General features: G+C 37.1%; 1 protein-coding gene across 1 annotated transcript in view; it reads right to left on the bottom strand.

The window, feature by feature from the left end:
- The window catches only part of KLF7 (KLF transcription factor 7), a 72,284-nt gene extending 51,109 nt beyond the window's left edge, over positions 1 to 21,175 (bottom strand). Inside the window, exon 1 of the mRNA XM_026707781.2 lies at positions 20,414 to 21,175. Within this exon, the coding sequence (XP_026563566.1) occupies positions 20,414 to 20,638 (225 nt within the window). The 5' untranslated portion in view covers positions 20,639 to 21,175. The remainder of the gene's footprint in view (positions 1 to 20,413) is intronic.
- Between the last annotated feature and the right edge of the window lie 1,483 nt (positions 21,176 to 22,658).

Below are 22,658 nucleotides of genomic sequence, written 5' to 3'. Positions count from 1 at the left end.
ATTTCTATATTATGTTGTTCCCCATAGTGAAATGAGAATTAGGTCTTTTTACTATTTATGCCACAATTTAATGCTGTATTTCAGTATGAATACCTTTGACTTGAGTCTCTGAATTTTATATAATTATGTAAGCCTTAGAAAACTTCAATTAAAATTATATTAAAATATCTAAATCTCTTTTTAGTAATTTTAAATGTGTACATTTTCCCATAAACTAATAATTATTATATGAACTAGGTAATAAAATATTTCTATTAGGATAAGCTATGATCATGTTTACTATTTGGCTGGTTGAAACAATCTCAACTTCCAGCAGAAATAGTATAGGTAAACTTCTATAATTTTTCAGTTATTTGAATTATTTATTATACATTTCCTCATGATGATGACATAGAAAAGGCCACCTAGGTATTTTGTCTGATATACCTTAGGCAAACTTTGATATCACCAGCTATTCTAGAGATTGACATTGCCCATCTTAGGCTGACAACTCTATGATTCCAAATTAAAATGAAGTGTATCTTTGAGCACCCACCATTTTCCAGGGTTCATTACGCTAATTCTAATTATATTGCTATAATAATTAGTATTTTGTCATAAAACAGTCTACATCCCACTTAGTTCAAAATTCAATCTTCAAATTTGAAGCATTACGTTTCTTCTACTTGAAATAGATTTCAAAACTGCTCAAGGTTTTCTTCCTCTTGCTGGCTAGGCATCTCAGCAGCTGGAAATTTAACAGAAAAGGATGCAATAAAACTTATAAAATAATTATTCACAATTGTATTTCACATTATGCTTGGAGATCCTTTTCTGATCATTAACTGCTAGCCAATTTTTCAGTTATTCACAATCCCTTTTGGCTCTCAACTGCTCCAGCTAAATATTAAATGGGAATCATTTTGTAACAGGGAATGGATATCATTATCATGAGCAGAGTCCTATGCTCTTCTTGTACATTCTGCACTTGCTTAGTTTTATCTATTCTGTAGTGCTGTTTGTCTGGCAGTTAAATTTTCATGAGTGGGCTAGATACACCATTGTCATCACTAATTCGTAGTTCATATGGATAGGCAATTTAAAACACCAAACAACGTTTACAAATAATTTATATGAGCTATATTTAAGGAGACCAGATCCCAATAAAGTTTTGGCCTAAACAGATAGTTCTTACTTTTACACTCCAGAATGGAAAACTAAGATCACCCATGTTTTTTTCATTGCCTTTAATAGCTAACAAGTAAAGTCTCTATTTGTGGCTCAGTGATGCAATTCCTACTCTGCTTACACAGAAATTGAGAATAGCATTTAATATGGAATGCACTCTTTGTGAATACTCTTTATGCAAAACAGAAATTTGGAGATCACCATGTCTAAAACCAATCAATAATTAAAACAAAGGAAATCTATGATAAATGCCAATGTCAATAATTATCTCCCTGCACTTTTGAGAGCTGTACTGCACCATTTAAATACTCACTGAACCATTAGATAAGGCAGTTCTAGACTGCTCATCCCATACCTTTTATTTTCCTCTGCATACTCTGTGAAATGGAACGTCTCTCTATTCATCTCTCCTCAGGATACATAAATAAATATAAACAAAAATGGGTAGGGTTTGCTCCTCCTCTAGGATTTAGGTGCAATCCTGAACTTTTTACCCATCTAGGAGCATGCCGCACTAAATTCAGCCAGCCATCCTTCTGAGTTATATATACAACTTTAGATACTGGACTTCCATAGGAAGTATGGTGAACTAAAGGCAGTTCAGAGAAAGCAGAATGGAAAGCCATGGCAATAAGACCAAGGAACTGGTGAGTAGATTAGTTCCTTGGAACCTCTCTGGATAAGGGGGAGGAGAGGTTACAAGATCAATCACAAGTGTTTCAGTTGCTAGTCTTCATGAATAGACCAAAGTCCAAGAATTGAAAAGAAATCAAATACTGTACTGTGACAATATTTAAATGAACAAAAGCTTAAGACCATTAGAAGAAAAAGAAAGGAATATAATGTTGGTTTATGTGATTAAGGTTAAATAAGATATGGTATGTTGTTACAAAGCTGACAAATCTTTATGGACCTTTTGCTGATGTCTGGACTGAAAGGTTATGTAGTTGTCTGTAGATAAGGGAAGGGACAAAGATATTTTTGTTTGTAACCTTACAGGGGGTGGATATCTCCTAAATGTGTTTACAGTTGTTGTGATGAAGGTTCTTCTTTATATATCTTTTATTATAGTTTTTGTTAATTTTTACCATTAAAAAAAATCTATGAATGAATGAAAATATAGTAAAAATATTCTAAAAGAGAAAGAAAGGCATGAATTCTATTATCATTAGCTGGCAAGCCCAGTCTGTAAAATAATATACTCTATACAGTCTTAGCTAATATAATCTAGTTATAGTCATAAAATAACACTGTGAAAATGGTTTTGCTTTTTACTTGTTCTTCTCTGTAATACTATAATCAGAATTGTGCACTTCATTGCAGAGTAAAGATCTTGACAGGCTGGCAATCATCCAGGAAAGATCAATAGAAATTGCTGAGGTTAGGAAAACAGCTATTTCTAGAGAAACCGTAAAGCATTTTATAGATACCTTGTGACAATGCCTAGAGATCTCATTGCACTTCATTTCCTGACCACATTAAAATATTGGTCCAAATTCTGACAGCCCAACAAAACTCATGTATTCATGTAAGTCATATTCCTCAGGTTAGGTTCTATGACAGAAATCCATACATTTAACCAAGACCCACCTAAGTGAATAAGAGTCTGTGTCTCAAAATGGTTACTGGATTAAATCCAGAGAGTCACATCCCCATAGAATCAATCTTAAATTTTAGAGATCACATGGGCATGACTATGTTGTTTTCTTGACAGAAATCTGCAAGTTATTTCCCTTTCCTTCTGGAATATTTTTCTACTTTGTAGTCTAGGTCAATTCTCAAGTTTTGTGGGGTTTGTTTTCCTTAGCACCCCACCATGACCATCATTACCACATCAAGCAAAGCCTTTAACAGCTACTGGTGTGTGAACACCAGAAGACTTCAATTCAAATTTCAGCCATTAAATTCAAAGGGGGATTCTAAGCCTATCACTGTTTTTTTACTACAACTTACTCCCTTGCTTTGTTATTAAAACAGGTAAAGAACATTTATAAACATCAACAGAGAACATAAACAAAATATTGGACCTCATTCCCATAAGTCTTTTGAGTATGAATGCTACAGCCTTTTTTTGTATCAGTGGCAATCTACCTTACACAGTCCATTCCATTGATTTGAAACCTGGTTTCTTTATAGATTAAATAGCAATACTTTGGAAATGAATCTGGATTACATTAAACAGACATTTGCCTGTCATTTTTTAATTTAGTAGATACGGAAAGAGGGAAGAAAGATGTGAACCAATTTTTATAACAGAGTTCTCCCAGATTGTCGTCACAGCAATTTGTTTCCCAAAGATCATTTCCTAACATATTACTAATTATAACACATCTGATCATTAGTATGCATGTTAACATAAGCAGAAACCCCTATACAGTGAAATTCAGAACAAAGGAAAGTAAATGAAGAAGCAACAAAGGAAGAGTAAGTGTGAAAACTGCATATCCTTAACTTTAAGCCAACAGCTTTACAAATCTTAACTAATGCAGACAATACAGATTTATTAGCTTGAAATCCTTTCTCATCGTTCACCTTCAGAATACAACATATCATTTAAAGAGCTGTGTACATCACAAGGGGGGGAAACACCCCTTAAAATCAAGAAGCCAGATTTAAATCTCATGCCAAATGTTTGATGAAAACCTACAGAGTGACAAAACCAGTAAAAATGTTAATGTGTGGTAGTCAATAACATTTTTCTATTCTTCTTAAAATCATAATTCAGCAATGTAACAGACTCTAGTCTATAATACCTAGCAATATAGTACAGTAACGACCATGACATTTCAAAACATATTATTTTAATAAGACTATTTTTGCCAGGTGTCCTTCCCTTGTAAGAGGAAGATAGTTGTTATGTATCAATTGTACATTAGTTAATCTTTGAATATCTGGCCCAATTTACACATTCTACAAAAGCGAAATTTAATTATGGCAGGTTATGCCAACTTTAGTGCTATCCTGTTGTGAATAATCATATTCAAAATAATTTAGCTTCTGGGAAGAAGTGTTTTCAACTTGACTGTGCTACGCAATAAAAGTGCTTATATCAGCCATCTAAAGCTCACCTCATTAAGCTTTTCTGGGCAAACACCGACCTACGTAGCACAGGAGTCATTCAGCGTATCTTTAATAAAAGCAGAACACCAATATTTAGAAAGACTAAAAACCTAATGGATAGGAAATAATGGCTTCATAATTATATTAGCCTCTGATACCCCAATGATCTGAAGATGATGATACTTTAAAAACTCTGGAAAAGTCAGTTAGTTTTTACAGGCAGATTTACAATCCAAATGCATTCAAAAGATAAGGCAGTTCAACCAGCAACATTCTCAGCAAATGATCTTGCAGATCAAGGATGTTAATGAAATAAAAAATTCTACAATGTCATTTTGAAGGTTAAAATGGGGTTTCTGTATCTGAAATAGCTAGAAACTTTCCAAGATCATATTGTTCACAAAGTTTGCAATTAGGAGCCAAACATTCTTAACTTTTCAGTTTTTAAGTTACCAATGTACAGTAAGGTGCCTTAAAGACACATCTTTAGGGCTGTCAGCTTTCTCACAGGAATGTCCTAATGCAAAGAAAATAAATAACTAGAGCATCCTCAAATGTATTAAAGGCAGAATCAATCTAGATAATTTACTAATGGCTTTCAAAGCACTTGGTATTAAATGTCTGTATATGCACCCTCTTTAGAAGGGTTCATTGCATCAATTGCAAAGGACTCACAAAAGTATTTTCCCTTTATCTAAGCAGCACAATAGCTATTAAAAGGTCACATGCAATACAGCAACCACAGAATCACTGTCACAGGTGTTCAAAATGCCAGTTTGTACTATTTATGCCTGCATGCACAGATTTATACAGCCATCTAATTCAAACTATGTAGGCAACATACAAAAGATGATAAATAAATAAATAAATAAATAGTATAAAATAACATAGCACATTAAAGCATTCAAAGCAATAGAACGGGAAACAGAACTGAAAACTCACCCATTGGGGACTCCACTCACCCTGACCCAAAGTCCCAATATGAATTGCTCTGTGCTGTCTGAGTCTTGTATGCAGGCCCTTATATGCCTGAGATGCAGAGTCCCAAACATGCCAAAGTATGACCTGAGCTGCAGACAAAGAACGCATAAGCCAGGCTTTCTTCAGAATGCGTGTCATTCTCAAGCTAGAAAACAAGCACATTGTAGCTACTGACCTAAAAACCAGTTATACTATGTCACTAGGATTCCCAATATTTCTTTCACTCCCAAATTATCTATAAGAATTCACGTTTTGCTTGTGAACAACAATTTTGTCTGGTATAGTATGGCCTCAAAAAATAAAATAAAATCCTGATATCATGATTGTATTTAGTATTTAGAATTTATTTGATTTGTCAAATGCTTACAAGATACAGGTATAAGAATCAATATAGTTTTTAATACATGAGATAGATACTTATAAGAAAAATAAAAAAACAATAGGACAGGGACAGTAGGCACGATTGGTGCCCTTATGCACACACCCCTACAGGCCTCTTAGGAAGGGGGTGAGGTCAATAATAGACAGTCTAAGGTTAAAGTTTTGGGGGTTTGGGGAAGAAAGCAGAGAGTCAGGTAGAGTATTCCAAACAATGACCACTCTGTTGCTGAAGTCGTATTTTCTGCAGTCAAGTTTGGTGCGGTTAACCTTGAGTTTGTATCTATTGTGTGCTCTTGTATTGTTATGATTGAAGCTGAAGTACTCATTTGCAGGTAGGACACTGCAATGTATGATTTTATATACTATATTTAGATCGGACTGGAGGTGGCGTAGTTCTAGGTTTTCTAGGTCTGTAAATTTGGCAGAGAAGTCTTGAGATGTAACAACCAGCATTGCAGATAATCAAATGCAGAAGTCACAATGCTGCCTCCAGTAAGTGGGAGATTTGTACTCCCTATATTCAGAGATATATGCTTATTGTGAATTAGTAACCATTTTTGATCTCAGATTGAAAGTATTACCAGGGCATCTTGGAGGCTAATAACCTATTCCTAAACATACTTAGAAATTTAAGGATTGATGACTAAGTTTTATTCTTTTCCTTTTCCATGCCGATCCTTTTTTATGATTTTTTTTCACATCTTTTTAAAATGTAAAATTAGAAAAAAATGTTTTATATAGATCTTCTTTGAGAGCCTTTCCACTTGAAGAGCACAATATAAAAGCTTCAGATAATAGCTAATATCCTTACAAGTCCCATTTTACTCGTGGACTTAGGTTTGAGTTAACATGATCTGGAACAGATCCACAGATCTTTAAATAGTCACTAACACCTATGTAGGGTGAAAATTGCAAGCCATCAGGCAGGTAGCATGCAATATTTCATCAAGGCACATTGTTCCTCTCATACTCTACTCTTTCTTTTTAGGATATGATGGCTAGCTATATCTGAAAGTAAGCAAAAATGTTTTGAAGCCCGACTATCAGCTCTCATAAAATATCAGTCTCATAGCAGCTCCATCTTAGAAAATTTCACATTTTCATGTTTTTCAGCACCAGTTACAGGTATATTTTAGAAAGCTTATCAAATAGTTCCAGCCACCTTTTCCCATCCCTAGAAAAAAACATTTCTTTTGAATAGTTTTGACCAGATTTGATAATTTGTCTGGAAGCAAATTATAATTTAAGGGTACTGTATGCATCCAGCATTTGCAGTTATTTAATTTTTAAATGCAGCTTTTTTTTCAAAAGGAATTTACAAAAGATTTTCACTACCATATCAATCTGCTCCGTAACATGCAAAATTTGTCCTAGGTGGCACTCCTCCAGGTTTCCATTAGACAGCACCAGTTTTCTACCAGCTATACGTCAAAGATAAAGCATTATTTGAAGGATGTTTTTTAATGCTAATGTTTCTTTGCTATCTTTCTTCCCTTCTTACCCTTAGCCTGGCAGCTTTTTCTTTTCCAGAGTAATTAGAACATTGCATGACAACAAACACACAGGTTTCAAAATATTATTTCAAAGTAATTTTTCGATTAAAATATTTCAAGATAAGTTCTGCTTGAATACCACAAAGGAATATCCACCATACAATCACAGCTAAAGCACAAACAATGTTGACATAAGAACTCTTGATGAACAAGCGCACATGGGAAACATGCACAATGCTGAGCCAACTATGGAAAAATAGATTTCAAATACTATCAGAAAGCCACGGCAAGGCAGGAGAAATGGCCTTGCCATTAAAGCTGCCAGATGTTTCAGGGGTCCCCATTTCCATATTACTGAAACTGGTAACTAATCTGCCATTGATTCTAAAGCTTACGGATTGCACCACATCTATACGGTATAGAGAGAGAGTTGTCCCTAACCACTGTGCCGCTCAATAGCAAGCATCATACTTTCATTGTGATTATAAAGCCAGGGAAACCCTGCTGAGACAACAATTCACAATAAAGTGGCCCTACACGACTATATTTACCATTGTATTCACTATACTAAACATTAAATCTTTCTTGACGATTACACAAGTGAGATTTAGAATCATAAACAAAACTGTACTCATAAAGTACGTGCATTAGAACTAAACAACTGTGAATGACTGATACTTAAAATGCAATCTTTTAGGCCTTGCAGTCTTTTTGTAAAAAATATAGAAAATAAAATTTTTATTTATATTTATATAAAGGCATTCAACATTCAACATATCTTTACTTTATATATTATAGAAAGACTACAAACCCTGGTGAACATAGTCCTATATGGAGGACATGTGTGTATGTGTGTGTGTTTTAAAATCCACTTAAAGTCTGTGTTATATAAAACAAAGAAAATAGCTAAATACACCAGGAAGGTGGCAATACTGAATTGCTTTAAATATATATATATTTATATTTATATTTATATTTATATATTTATTTATTTATTTTCCTACTTTGCAAAGCTTTTGTTTCCATTCCTATTTTGTAAGTAAGACTGAATCTGAGCAGAGCATGCTTTCAGGATAACTGAAGAATCTTACAAAAAATTCATGTGTTCCAACCAAATAAAGGGGCTGTTTAAATAAGACATTTTAATCCAAAAAGCGTATTGCATCCTTAATACATATCAATAGAAATATAGCAAGTAATCAGGAAGTAATGCAATCTGGGTGAGGGGGAACAAAATTACTCAAATTGGGTCAAAGGGCTGTGCTAGGGAGGTTTTGCTCTCTAAAGCATATCCACAGAAAAGACACCCAGTAGATAGTGGAGGGGTGAGGGAGGGGGTACATTTCATTTATGTTAATGACCAGGCTAAATCAGCCATTCTCTGATTCTTCAAGCTTACGAAGAAGAGGTGTTATGCCACTTTCTCTGTATCACACATAATTCAACAATTCTCACTAGCATCTTCTCATAAACCTATGAATAGCAATTAAAAGATGTCTCCTCATGCACCTGAACACTGAAAGAAAAGATGTCAGAAACTTATTTCATCACCATGGTTCTGGAATGAAAAGTGGAGACACCTCGGAGAAAGCAAAGCATCTGAGCTCTCATTCTTCTCATTTTAAAAGTAACACACATCTTCACTAAATAAATGGGGCTACTCAATAGATCAAGATCATCCCTCCCCAACCTAGAACTCATTATATGTGTAAGACCATTGCTTCTACTACCTTCAGTCAAGAGAGTTAATGTCTATGCTCAGTGGGATAATAAGTACTGAAGCATCATACAGTCAAGGAATATTCTATTGGGATTTGATAGGCAGTTCAAAAACAAACAAACAAACAAACAAAAAGAAATCACAGCTGCAGGATTTCCTTTATTTGATGATAAAGATGAGACAAGAAAGCAGAAAATTTTATCTCTCACAATGATTTCCAGTAGCAGAAATACAAAGGAAGCCGGCTCAGGAAAGGGGCTGTTTCTATGACACAGGCCTGTCACAACAGCCTGTGCTGCAATCAGCGCTGAAGGAGATAAGGGGTTAGACACAAGGTCCTACTTGCTACCGTGACACCACTGCTCCTGTCCAACATTCTCTGCTCTACCAGCTTTTTGATCGGAGCTGCCTGTGTATGGCATCACAATTTATCTTACATTTTATTGCTGGCCAAGTGGCATCAACAACTTTATAGCCTCCCCTTTATGCTACATTTGGCTTCTAAGTTGGATTCATTTCTGTACGCACTTGCATTCACACAAATCAAGTGATACAGTAGTGCTCTTCAGTAAAAGATTTGCCAGCTGGATTCACGGTTGGAAAACAAACACCAGCACTGAACAAACCAAGGTTTTGTATTTATGAATATCCTTTCAATCCTCCATGGTTTTTGAGAGAACAAAGTCTGCACCATAGGGCTGTTAATGCACTCCTGCATTTTTCAGGCAATCATTAGCTTTCTGCCATATGGCTCCTGGGTTCACCTCTATAAAGATCTCTGAAGCAGTTTAATCAAAAATATTAACAAGTCTCCTTATGCCCCAAAATGTACTCAACTGTTAGCTACATTTGGAATCAGGCCTAGCTTCTATAGAGGCTTTATATGGGGTTGACCATCCTAAAGCCTATACTTAACCGATTTTCACAGAGGAATCTTTGGCTGCTGTAAATCTCCCCAATGGTTTTTATGCAGCTTGAAAAAAGGCATTGAACATAAGACAACATGGTCTCTTGCTTCAATATCTGATTTCACTAGAGCTTGGGGGAGCCCATCAGAATTTGAAACATCTTACTTTTAATGATCCATCTTCATAGTGACCATGGTACTATTATCCCCCTCTGCCTGGATAAAAGCCTTTTATTCCAACGATTTACCTAACACACATTCTGAGGGTATCACACCAAACAGCTTTGGCAAAATTTAACTCCCTGACTCTTGTGCTACCAGGAGGGAGCTGGAATCTTCAATCCAAGTTTGACTATTTTCTTGCCAACAAGGGAATATGGGGTCTGTTGCCCATATTTTATTGCACTGTTGTTCTTTTATACAGCTTGGCACACAGACTTAATTGCCCCCCAGTGTCAAATTGTTCTGGCTGGTTCAATGAGAAGTAAACTCAATTCTGGCTGATGGTTTTCTGAAACATCCAACTATCCAAGGTAGCCAAGTACAATTGCCGTTAGGAGGCTAACAGTTTAGAATTTTCAATGATTATACAGCAAACATCTGAAATGCTTATTTTCCCCATGCCATGGATAACCTTAGTCAGAAGCTACTTTCCTAGTTTATCTAGTTTTTCATTTAATTTGTTTTGTATTTATTTCATTTTACCTAATGAAATACTTTTAGTTAATGGATTTTTTTGTTGAAATATATAATTACATTGTTATTTGGTCTTAATCCATAAGGAAATTGTTGTTATTAACCATGCAATCATTAGGGTGAGACACAAAGGGAGTGAGTCAGGAAGATGGCATGTCTACATCTGAAATTTCCTCCTGTTTCAGGTAAAAGCTTTTAGCAGTGATTACAAATGCTGGGCAGGAGCTGTCCCTCAATTTCAGGAATGCAAGCAGAGAAAGGTTGGAAGGGAATATAATCTTGTTTTACAATAATAGGAACAAAGAGATGTTCTATATTTAAGTGATGATCTAGAGAGCAAACGCGAATGCCATAATCCTTAAACTTGTCAAATTTTCAACAGTTCTTTTGGAGCCCGAGTTAAAGAATCACATTTTCATAATGTCAGAATAACTGAGGACTGAATGCTAGAGGGGAAAGCCATAGGTTTTGTTTTTTTGAAACTGGAAATCAAGTATAATTCCTTCTATGGAAGAACAGCAAATTAGGCTTTAGGAGTATGCATCAGTCTCAAAAATATCCTCATGTTTGAAAAACAAGTTTGATAAATAATTTAATTCAACTTGGGAACTATTTATGGGTTATAATACTGCATACATTCTTGTACCACATACAAATGTTTGGTTTTTCTTAATTTGCTTTCATAACGAAGCTTTTGTTTGATTTATCAGATACGGTCTTAAATTAGACCATTTTAATGTATTCTTCATTCTCACTTATGATTTATATTGTATTTGCTATTCTTGTTAATTATTAACTTGATTTTAATAATTTTCTGAAGGTTTGAATTAATACAGGGTACTTTCCACCACTAATGTGATGTTACATTAATTTTTACCTTATCCTGCTTGAAAATCTGTCCTTTTTTCTTTTTCTTTTCTGCTTTTCTTAACAATACTTTAAACATATATACAACCATTGTATGGTTATCAGTTTAATTCCAGGCCTGGGTAATATGTCTTTTCATACACAATATGACTTGCCTATATACAGATAATCCTTGACTCACAATCACAATTGAGACTAAAATTTCTGTAATTAAGCGAGGCATCTGTTAAGTAAGTCATATCTATTTTTACAATCTTTTTTGACATGTTTATTGAGCAAATCACTGCAGTTGTTAAGCAAATCATGCAGTTATTAAATGAATCCAGCTTCCCCCATTGACTTTATTTATTGGAAGCAGATTTGGCCAGGTTGCAAATGGGGATCACGTGATCTCAGGAGGCTGCAACCAGTTGCATATGTTCCTGTTGCCAAGCACCTGAATTTTGATCATATGACGGTGGGGATGCTGCAATGTTTGTAAGTGCAAGGATCTGTTGTAAGTCACTTTTTTCAGTGTCATTGTAAGTTTGAATGGTCACTCAATGAAAGATTGCAAGTTGAGAAGACTGAGATTGAAGACAACAAAAGGCAGAGCCTTATTGGTAGCAGCCCGCAAATAGAGGATCTTCTTTCCACTTAACTTGCCCTTTGCCTTCCTTCTATTTAGACATTCACCTGAGGTCAAATACCTCCCTCTCCAACATTTTCTAACTAAAATGGTAACTGGTTTACATGTTTCCAGGCAAATAGAAACATACTGATATATTTTTAATAGGTTTCTCAATATTATGTTATATATTTTATATCTGGTCTTCGTTTGTATGCTGCTTTGTAAAGCCATTGCACTAAAATGCATGATGAAGGATATTGTTATATTTAATAGGCTACATAAAATATATATATTTTTAATCAGCAAAGGTAAAAATGAAATATAGAAATAATGTATACTTACTAATTTCTCAAATATGAGTATTTGATAAAATAATACATATTTTGCTGGTTAATAACTCTGGTATAACCTCCACTTCTGAAGAAGTTTGCTCTGAGCATCAGCAGATTTCATTTTTCAAGTAAAAAACAGCTGTCTTTTGGGGAAGTGAAGGAATAGTTCATGGTTCAAGGCAAAGATAAAACTTTTAACTGAATCCACCAAACCCTCACTCTGCTCATTAAAACAGTTTCTATAAATTCCAAATGCCTCCAGACTCTGGCTCAAAAATGCATATAAATAGTACAGGGGAAAGGGAAAAAAGTGTGCGCGTGCATAAATCATTTAATATCATATGAAAGATATTTCCGGCTGAACACACACAAAACTGAGAGATCCTTACTTCCCCCTTAGTTTGAGGAAGCTCGGGTGGAGAGACACCCCTTTGGATTTCCCAGCACTAGCCAAAATTTCAGCAAATCAATTCTACTTGTACTGTACATAGCATAGAAATTTGCAGTGCAGAAAAATATACAACATTAAAGTATCTGCAATTTAAAGATGCAGTGGGTTATTTCTACTCTGTATCATTTGTGCTATTGTGAAAGAAAGGTTTTTTTACTTACTTGGCGATTCTTTCTCACTGTATTACACAAATGGCAGTTCCTGGAAGTTGATTCTTCCTGGAAGCTATGTGCTACCAAGGCATGATGTACAATGAGTGCTTAGAAATGTGTTTGCTGTGACTGGAACTAAGATGAAATAGCAACATTCTAAGAGATGAGTTTCATTTATGAAGGAGCCAAGTATCCCATTATTCTAGAAAGAGAAAGTGATGTCCTACAGTGTGATTTATTCCTTTCCAGTTGCAGTAGAACATCTCTGACAAGACCAGGAAAACAGCCCCTTACTTTGCCAAAGTAAGTTTGGGCAAAGGTTAACACTGTTCTGCTGGATTAGTTGTATCACAGTAATACTTCTGTAGCACCAAGATTTCAGAATACTGCATGGGCACCATCATCCTTTTAGTAACATCTCTGAGGCATAAAGAATGTCTCCAAAGTCCACACTCCATATCAGAAAGCGTGGCAGAACACATTTATCCTAATGTGACAATCTGAGCAGATATCTGCATCTCCAACCCTGCAAAGCCTTTACTATATTTTTCAGAGGAAATTATAGCAAGGTAATTTGAACTGACCTTTAAAAAAACTAAACAGGAGGCCTTGGTTATTATTTGAATAGATTTCCAGAGAATCTCAAGACTTTAGTTTAGATTGAGAATTCCAAATGTGTCCAAGTAGTCATCAGTAGAACTCCCCTTCAAGGAAATGTGACTTCTTTAGATACACCACCACCACCCACGGGATTTTAAGCCCAAGTTAAATAAAGAAGAATCCAGGCTCAAGAGTTGTCCTTCTAGAAGCAGACAGACCTTTGTTTTCAGAGCTTTCATTTTATCTACTGAAAAAATACACAAGGCCAAATATCTGCCTCAGGGGAGAGGATCATTGCATATACTTGGCAAAAAATTAAGTCCAAAATCTGATCAGAATACATATTATAAACCCAGTAGAGAGAAGATAGGAAAAGGTCAGTTGCAGTTTAAAGTAAAATATATCATAGTCTTTACTAAGGAAAACAGGCCAGACTAGGTAAACCAGAATTAAACAAGACCTTAATCCTTGTTCTTATTGGGCAATTCCATGAGAGACTCCATAACAAAACTTGCTTCTACTTTCTACCAGCCTCTTGAAGGCAAGTAAGTGGAGTATATTCCAGGGAAGGAAACTCTGACCAAACAGTATCTTGGATGATCTGATCAGGTGGCCAGGTTTATTCTTGCCATCATATTTTGCATCATGTTGAGTCAGAGATAAATCACCTAGGATTTCCTAAAGACATCTGGGCATTTTCTTCAGTGGAAGAGGGGAATATCAATCCACTGCACAATATGCATGCATGTTGTCTATACCAGTGTTCGCTAATAATTGCTCCAAAGTCAGTTAGCACTAGATAGCAGACATTTGTCCATATATAGGCTGGGGTTGGGCCCAAATCAACAGCACCTAACTAAATATAGATTTTTAGACAACTAGAACAAGGCTCTAGGTAGATCTTCTTCTCCACTCTGAGCTACCTGTGAGAACAAGACCAAATTTTGTGAAAACGAAGTTCACATATGAGATTTACTGAGCAGACTGTACTATCACAGAAATGTGAGGAACGTGGTTGAAAGTAGGTACTGCTTTTCCCAGGGCCAGCCTGCACAGGGTGATTCCATGCATGCACTTATCACAAAGAATGTGATCACAAAAGATTGGCAACTGAAGTATACAACAGATGTCCCTCTTTTCTCTACATCATCATTCTAACACAAAGACTTTGTGCATAGAACTTTTCGTTGGTTAGATCTTTCTTTTCTTTTCCATATACAGACTCCCCATGTGGTCTTATTTTCATCACCAGTCAATCCAATCCTAATTCAAGGTAATACAACAGCCAAGCTGTTGGATTTAACTTGAATTCACAAATACTGGTCAAGCTGATAGAGTTTCCACACCCATTTATTTGCTTGTTTGTTTATTTGTTTATATAGCCACCTACTCACTCCCAGTGACTTTAACTGGCTTACAAACAATAAAAACTCAATGTAAAACAAGATAAAAATAAAAATATATATTTGGGAATCACGAAGAGACATCACAGTAGGACACATATTATTGCTGTCAAGATGGTTTCAGTAAATGGGAACATTAAGAATGTCTACCAATGGGAGGGGGGGGAATCTAAATATGAGTGAAAACACATTCTTTTTTTCAGAAATGAACATGGAACTCCCATAATTCTTTTAAAAAGGCAACTGTAGTTATACTCATACTTCAATGCTAACCAGAATCTTCATTTCAACATGGTCGCCATAAACTGAAGTTAAAAAAAAATCAGTGTGTGCTGGATGATTTGCCAGATCCAAATCCAACAAGTTTTTCACGCATACAACAGGAAATTTTAGATATAGCTGCTTCTCAAGATAAGGGAGAAAGTATATTCAATTTTGCGGGGTTTAGCCATGTGTACATATTAGAGAGATGCATAACTAGCTTTGCATCTTCTTTATAATATCCATGCAGGGCAAACTAGATAAACATACAATATAAACAATTAGGTGGCTACAACAAACACTATAGACAACTGTAATACTCAATGAGATCTCAAACCATGAAAAGCTGCATCTCACTCATTAACCCAGGACAATTTATTCAAAAATGCTAAAGCCCTTAATTATATTTTAAGGGTTACCTAAATCCTGTGCTAAATTCAGCAACTATTAAGGAACTATCTGCAGTAAGCAAATGTATAGTTAACAAATTTGAAAGTATTGTCTTGCTTCATTTAATTTATTTTGTTTGTACACAGCCAGGTAAGAGGGAGAAGTCAACTATGAATGCTGTTTGCTATCAGAACACATGCTTTGCAAGCAAAAGGCCTGAAGGTCAGAACCAATGCCTGGGATCACCAGTTTAAAAAGATCAGAGGTGACAAGGAAGTGCCTCTACCTGGGATGACTAGGTTGAATTTTTGCTGCATCTTGTGAAGCTTTCTTATAACAGCACTTAACAAACTTTTACCCAAGGACACCATGGTAGTCAAGTCATCTCCAAGAATACCCAGTGTCCATGAGAAGGGGACAACATTTTGACTGGTAAATATGTGTGAAAGCTATGCTTGTTTATTACAGAAATAGCAGACAGATAGCATAACTATATATACTGAACTCTAAACATACATACTGTAAGTTCAATAAATAGCATTCTAAGCCAAATTACCTCATAGGATTCATAAGATCTCTCCTGAGTCCAGATGGTAAAGATATGTAAATGCACAAGATATGAATTATTTCTTCCACCTCTCAAGCCATTGCAAGCAATAACTTCAGATTCCAGTCATCATTTCTAGTCATTTCCAGCTTTTGCTTAGCCTGAATTCTAAGCCTGAATTTTAGTATACCTTTGCTTAGATATAATCTAAGCCTGAATCCTGTATTTTTCATACAGGTTCATTTTAAATCCTAATGGTCTCTCCATCCAAATAACATCTGGGTTGAATATTCCAGCCAGTGATAACTCCCCTCCCTGCCTCACTTATGTCCCTGTTGTAAAACCACACTGAAATTCTGCACAATACTATAAAACTGGGAAAAGCTGCATGAAGAGCTCCTGTATGAAGAGCTGAGAGGTGATATGTGGAGGCAGAATTATTTTCCTCGGGCTATCAAATTTGTTTTTGTCTATGGAAAGTTTTGTCTATATGGTAGTCCACAACATGTGACCACAATTGATCCCACACTGTCCACTGCTAAGCAAGACAGTTGTTGAGTTTTGCCCCATTTTATGACATTTCATGTCACAGTTAAGTGAATCACTGCAGTTGTTAAGTTAGTAACAGAGTTGTTAAGTGAATCTGGCTTTCTCATTGACTTAGCTTGTGAGAGGGTCACAAAAGGTGATCCCATGACCCTGGGGACACTACAACCATCATAAATACATGCCAGTCTTCTGAATGGAGATGCTGCAAAGGTCACAAGTGTGAAAAATGCCCTAAGTCAGTTTTTCAGTGCCGTTGTAATTTCAGTCACTAAATGAATGGTTGTAAGGTGAGGACTACCTGTACTTTAATGGTGTAGGTACATGAGTTTTCAAGCATGGGAAGTGAGGAACATCAGACACTTTGGCTATCACCAAAGCAGCTAAAATGGCACATATATCAAGACTTACTTTGCTCACTTTAATGCTAAGGATACTTCACTACTAAGGATTTCTAGCTGTGTAGCTCCATTTCTAGGAGCCTTTAATGTTTCTAATAAGCATTTCTAGCCATGTACCTATTAACACCAAAAACAAAGGTTTCAGACATGTTACAATGGTACTTGCCATATTTCTTTGACATAAGAGCAACATGGTCTTTTCTCCAAAAACTCTGAGCTGTGTAGGAACTTCCTTATAACTTTCCATGCAGCTAATTCTCAGAAGGACTTAACTTCCTCTTCCTACAGCCACCAGGGAAGGAGGAGGACAACGAGGAGGATGAATGGCAGCAACTGACATGAGTTACTGCTGCAGTCAGTACAGTAGGTTTTCTATTTATGATACTTGCCAACTACATGCAACTTTTCCTGTTCTGAATTCATCAGTCACAAACCGTGTACTAAGATAAAGGCAGGAAGGAAGGCTACGAAAGCAACACCATGTTACTATAGTAGTTTTCTACAGCTGTCACTCACACCAAAATACATACAGGGACATCAAAAGTCTTCCATTGAAAGCAATGAGACCTATTTCCATATAATATTACCAGTGGAAATGAAGGACCGTGAAATCCCACTGAATTCAGTGGGAGATGTTTAAGCAATTTTATCCCATAACTAAAATGCCCAACTTGATTGAAGAGTGTGCCATTAGTGCTTTCATAATGCTATTTCTTGGAAGTCTCAGAGCATCTCGACATGTGAGTAATATCAGTTACTGTATAACACCTGTGTAAATATGGATTTCCTGGTAGATCATCCTTGTGATAAAAAATACTATACTATTCTATCTTAAGCATTTCTGAGACTGAGAAGCTCCAAATTGCTGAAGTCATCAATGTAAGTGGTCTGTTCAACAGAGCTGTATCTTTACCTTGTTTAGGAATTCAGAGGAGAAGCAGACAGAATGGGGGATGTGGAAATGGGAAAGTATTGTGTTTTGAATAAAATGTATCTGGAATCCATTGCCAATGCTTCTCACTCAGCCTCTGGAGATTTCTCAAATGTTGCTGTGATCGGACGAAGGGGAAGGGGAAGCAAGTTGAGCCTTCTTGCTTTTCTTTCATTTGCAATGTCTCCAAATGTTTTGCTAGATGGCATTTAAAAAAAACATTTTTTTTTAAAATGAGTGGGGTCTAAGATTCCTGGGGCTATTCTGCTGCTTCCCAAACTTCGCAAACCCATTTTTAGAAGCAAATATTAATTCTATAATAGTGCTTCCTCAAGGAAATTATAATATCTGAAACTTAATTGTCTTTATAATTATAAGGAAATAAATGGAGTAGAGTGAAAAAGCAAAATATATCCTCTGAAAAATCAATTTAGTGTAAGTGAACTCAAGTTCATTGTTTCAGGACACTTTCCATTCACCCTCTTCCTTATCCCATTTAAGCAGAGTTTGACTGAGGTTTATACCCTTATACTTGGAACAGGATTCTATGGGATGGGATGTAATGGGAATTTCTTCTGAGGAGACATGTATACATTTGGCATATTGGGGATAATTTTTATTCATTTGCTTTTAAGATTTTTAAGCCACCCTAAGCCTTAACAACCCAAGGTGGCCTACAAAGATACAAGAAAAATATTCATTAAAACGATTTAAGTTTCAGCCACCTCACCATGAGGCTTTAACAGCATGATCAGCTCCTCCCCCAACACACACAATAGGAAGATAAAACTGGCTATCTTACAGGGATTTTTTTTAAATATAGGGACATGTGAACAGAGCATTCTACACATTGACTACATAAATGTCAAGTTTCTTGAATATGACTTGTTCACATGGCAACCAAGATTTAACCAAAAAAAAAAGCCTTCAAAAGCTAAACTGATATTTTTTAAAAAAATCCTTCCCACTTTCCAAGCAGAATGCTTTTATACTGGAAAAAAAACAGTTTCCTTTTTCTATAGTAGAATAATCTCCCAAAATATAGCAGACAAGATCAATGTTAGGCTTGCTGGATGTGCCAACAGTTTATCTTGCCTAGAAGGGTCTAGATTATTATTAATATGCAACTGATGCAACAGCAAAACCACTGTTGGAAGAATTGTTAAGGCAAGAATTATTTGACACTCCAACTGGATCAGCTGCCTAAAAGAGAACCACAAAGAAAACCAGATGTGACTCTTTAACCAATGTGTGTAATAAGCAAGCCAAACACAGGCTTCTGCTTTTCACAACCAAGAGGACTTGAAGTGCTTCCACCATGTATTTTTCTTAAAACACACACACATTCAAAAAGAAACCTGGGCTAAATATTATACATTAAATTTTAGTGAGTGTTTAGCCATCCCAGAACAGTGGGATCCAAGGCACCTCAATGCCCCCTTCCAGAAATGAACGAATAATGTTTGGGCCACAAGAGAATGAAATATATAGGGTGAACAAGATAATGACTTGCTGTATCAGTCATGAGCATGGAAGTTACATGACTACCACATGGTGTACGTCTCTTGTCTTGTTAACTTCACAGGCCAGGGTTCATCTGCCCCTCACTCACTCTCTCTGAAGAGAGGAGTTTTCCGAATACCAAGAAATCATTAATCAAGCCCAGCCATAATACTCACACTACTACTGTAGGTGTCATTTGCCCCTGACAAGGAATCTCTTGGAAGGGCTGTCCTCTCCAGCTACATTTCATTTTGCCAGCTGATAGTTAGACTGTTAAACATTCCTTTTCTTCATCTCAATAGTTGGACTAATCAAAGATTTGATAAAAGTCTCAGATTCCTCTCTAGATTCCCATCTCTCCTGACAGTATTGTCTACCAGCAGAGTTTTAACCTTATTACCCAATTTCCGTTTTTGGTAATATTTCTCAATTCTTCTAATGTCTAAGCTCTCTCTGTTGGACGTGCAGAAATAAGCTTGAGTGGCATTGTTCTAAACCAGTATCGCTCTTGCAAGTTTTAAAAATAAATAAAAATAAGTAGAAACTCAGATTATTGTTAATACAGCATGTTCCTGCAGACTACTTTCAGTAAAAACTGACATACTTATGCACCAATTATTTTGTAAAAGAGGGAAAATACATTATTCTATTTCTATCAGTTGTCAACACCAGTTAAAAGTGATTGCTCCTTATTCACAAAGAAAAAGGGGGGAGGGAAATAGTTTATTCCTTTTTAAAATGAACTCAAAACATAATGCTAAAAGACCTTCAAATAACTTCTGCCACACCTCAGGATGTTCCCTGATTTATTATTATTATTATTTTGATCTTGGATTTAATGCAAGCAGCTTTCAACTACATCACTTTGTTAATGAAACTGTAACAGTGTAGCTTTATTTTAAAAGAAGGGGGAAACCAAGATGAGAGAAAATGAGAAATAAAAGCAAAAAGAGAGGATTTGATTCATCAACGACAGCATTTAAGAGATTTACAGGAGTAAGGTAAATGGTTCACCTGCTGCCAGTTCTCCTCCAAGGATGGCAAAGCTGAGAAGTACCCGGTGTCGTGGACAAGCTGCAGTTCCTGGAATATACTATAACTAGCCAACACATCCATGTTGCTGCTGCTGCTGCTGCTGCTGCTGTTGCTGTTGCTGTTGCTGAGCAAAAAAATAAACCACAACCTTTTCCTTTTAGATTTGTGTTTGAAATTTCGTGACGGGGTTTTAGTTCTGTTCATTAAAAAGGAGGGGAGAAAGACTCTTGGGCGTAATCAATCCAGATGTCCTTTTTCTCTCGTTTTGCTTTTGTTTGAGAGAGAGAGTCAAGAGAATGTTTGTAGTCACACTTTCAAAGATGGGGGGGAATCAAGGCAGGAACAAGAGTGGAGGAAGGAAGGAAAAAGAAAACAGAAAAAGCCCCATCAACAACCCAATAAGAAAGGAGAAATGCACCCAAACATGTACAAGGCGAGCCGTCAGCCAGGCAACCAAGAGGGGGGAACTTCTCCACTTGTAGTAAAAAAGCAATTGCCTTCAAGGGCTCTGTTGCTGACTCCAGCGCTTGGACCAGAGAAGGGGGGGGAAATGCAAACTCACTGACACGAGACTGCCATCTATTTCTGCATTGCTGCTCGCTGCTGAATGCAATATTTGCTCTTTATTGGGGGGGTTTGCATTTTTTCCCTTGTGCGCGCTCCCCGGGCGCGCTCCCACTCTCCCCCCACCTCCCCGTCCCTTCTCCGCGCAGTCGTGGGCTCTTCAGAGGAAACCGTCCATTAAGGCAGCGCGTGACCATGTAAGGTAAACAGGGGGAGGGAAGAAAGGGCCGCTCATGAAGTCACTGAGGCCCAATCGCGGCCTTCCTGGAGGAAGAGGGGACGGGCCAGAGCCCGGAAGAGCCGGAGGGATTGGAGGAGGGTTTCATCCGACTGCCGCCTTATAAGGTAGTGTAAGGGGAGCTATTTTTAGAGAACTATATAAGCGGGCAGGGCTTGGTGCTGTGCGCCGAGGCTTGGGAGCGGGTTGGATGGTGCGGTAGCCGAGGTCTGGTACATGCAAATTTCCAGGGGATGTCTGCAGTCCAGCCAGCCTGTCTTTTGCATGACAAGGAGAATAAACGGCCACAAACTGCAGAATGGGGATAAACCAGGATACCTGCCCCACAAAGAGGGCTGCGGACAAGGGATGATGAGCAACTGGGGTGCCTTTCTTCCTCAGTTGGTCGTGGCTCTCTTATTTCACTGTCAAATGCAGGGTCCTCCCTTGAATCTGTAGATCTGTATAGCTGAAAAGTCAGCGAGAGCTCCACGCAGCAAACCGGGGAGATGGGCGGCCGGGGGAGGGGGGAGAAACACCAGCGGGTCGGTGTAAGAATTTAAGCATCCCCGTGGCTTGGCGTTCTTGCTGACTTCAAACTAGTAACCTGGCGGGAAATGAGCGATAGTCCCCGTTCCGTGGGATTAAGATTCACTGAACTCATCCGGACTTCCTTCTGAGTGATCTGCACAGGATGGAGCCGCATCCCTCTGCTGGCTACGGTGGTTGACCTTGTACTTGTTGACCGCGTTACTTGTTGGCTCGGAGTTCGGACGCGCTTCCTTGTAGCAGAGAAACGTAGGCGGATTCCGCTCCGCTCTGTAGCAGAGCCAGCTTGGCTCCCATTAAAAATAACGGGAAATGCTAAACTATAGCGAAGATTTCAAGTAAGAATAAGTGCAGGAATTTTACGCTTGGAATACTGGACAACCCACCGATGGGTGGGAGAAGAGCGAAAAGGAGAGCAAAACCTTGGGAACATAAATGAAATCCCGATTAAGGTGTTTGAAAAAGGTTACAATATAGCGCCTGAATCCATTTGCTATTGGGGGGGAAAAAACTACTGGCCTCTTTGTGTATTGCATTTTACATAAACATCTTAATAGTTTTTCCATAAAAGGTTAGCCTGGATGACACTGACTTTCCCAAACGTTTTCTGGAAGGAAGGTGGGGGAGGGAAGTGAGCTTTTGCCCAAGAAATACAGAGAAATTTAAGTACGATGTAATCACTTCTTCATACTTTATAATACCATGTGTTTTGTACACATGATCTCCTTTCCAATTTTAAAAATGTAACATTGAGTAAAAAGTTTTGTTTACCAACCCAAGTGCCTGGTAAACTGAATGCTGCAGCTGGGTTTACATACATTCAGCTGAAAGGAGCTGTCTAGTTTTGTGGTTCAGTGAATTGTGCAAGCTCAGCCAATATGGTTAGTTTATGGT

Source organism: Pseudonaja textilis, chromosome 1 (genome assembly GCF_049901715.1).
Source record: "Pseudonaja textilis isolate UNSWEBS1 chromosome 1, rPseTex1.2, whole genome shotgun sequence".
NCBI classification, from domain to species: Eukaryota; Metazoa; Chordata; class Lepidosauria; order Squamata; family Elapidae; genus Pseudonaja; species Pseudonaja textilis.
Note: the sequence above shows the minus strand (reverse complement) of the source record. Positions and strands in the feature narration are given on the sequence as shown.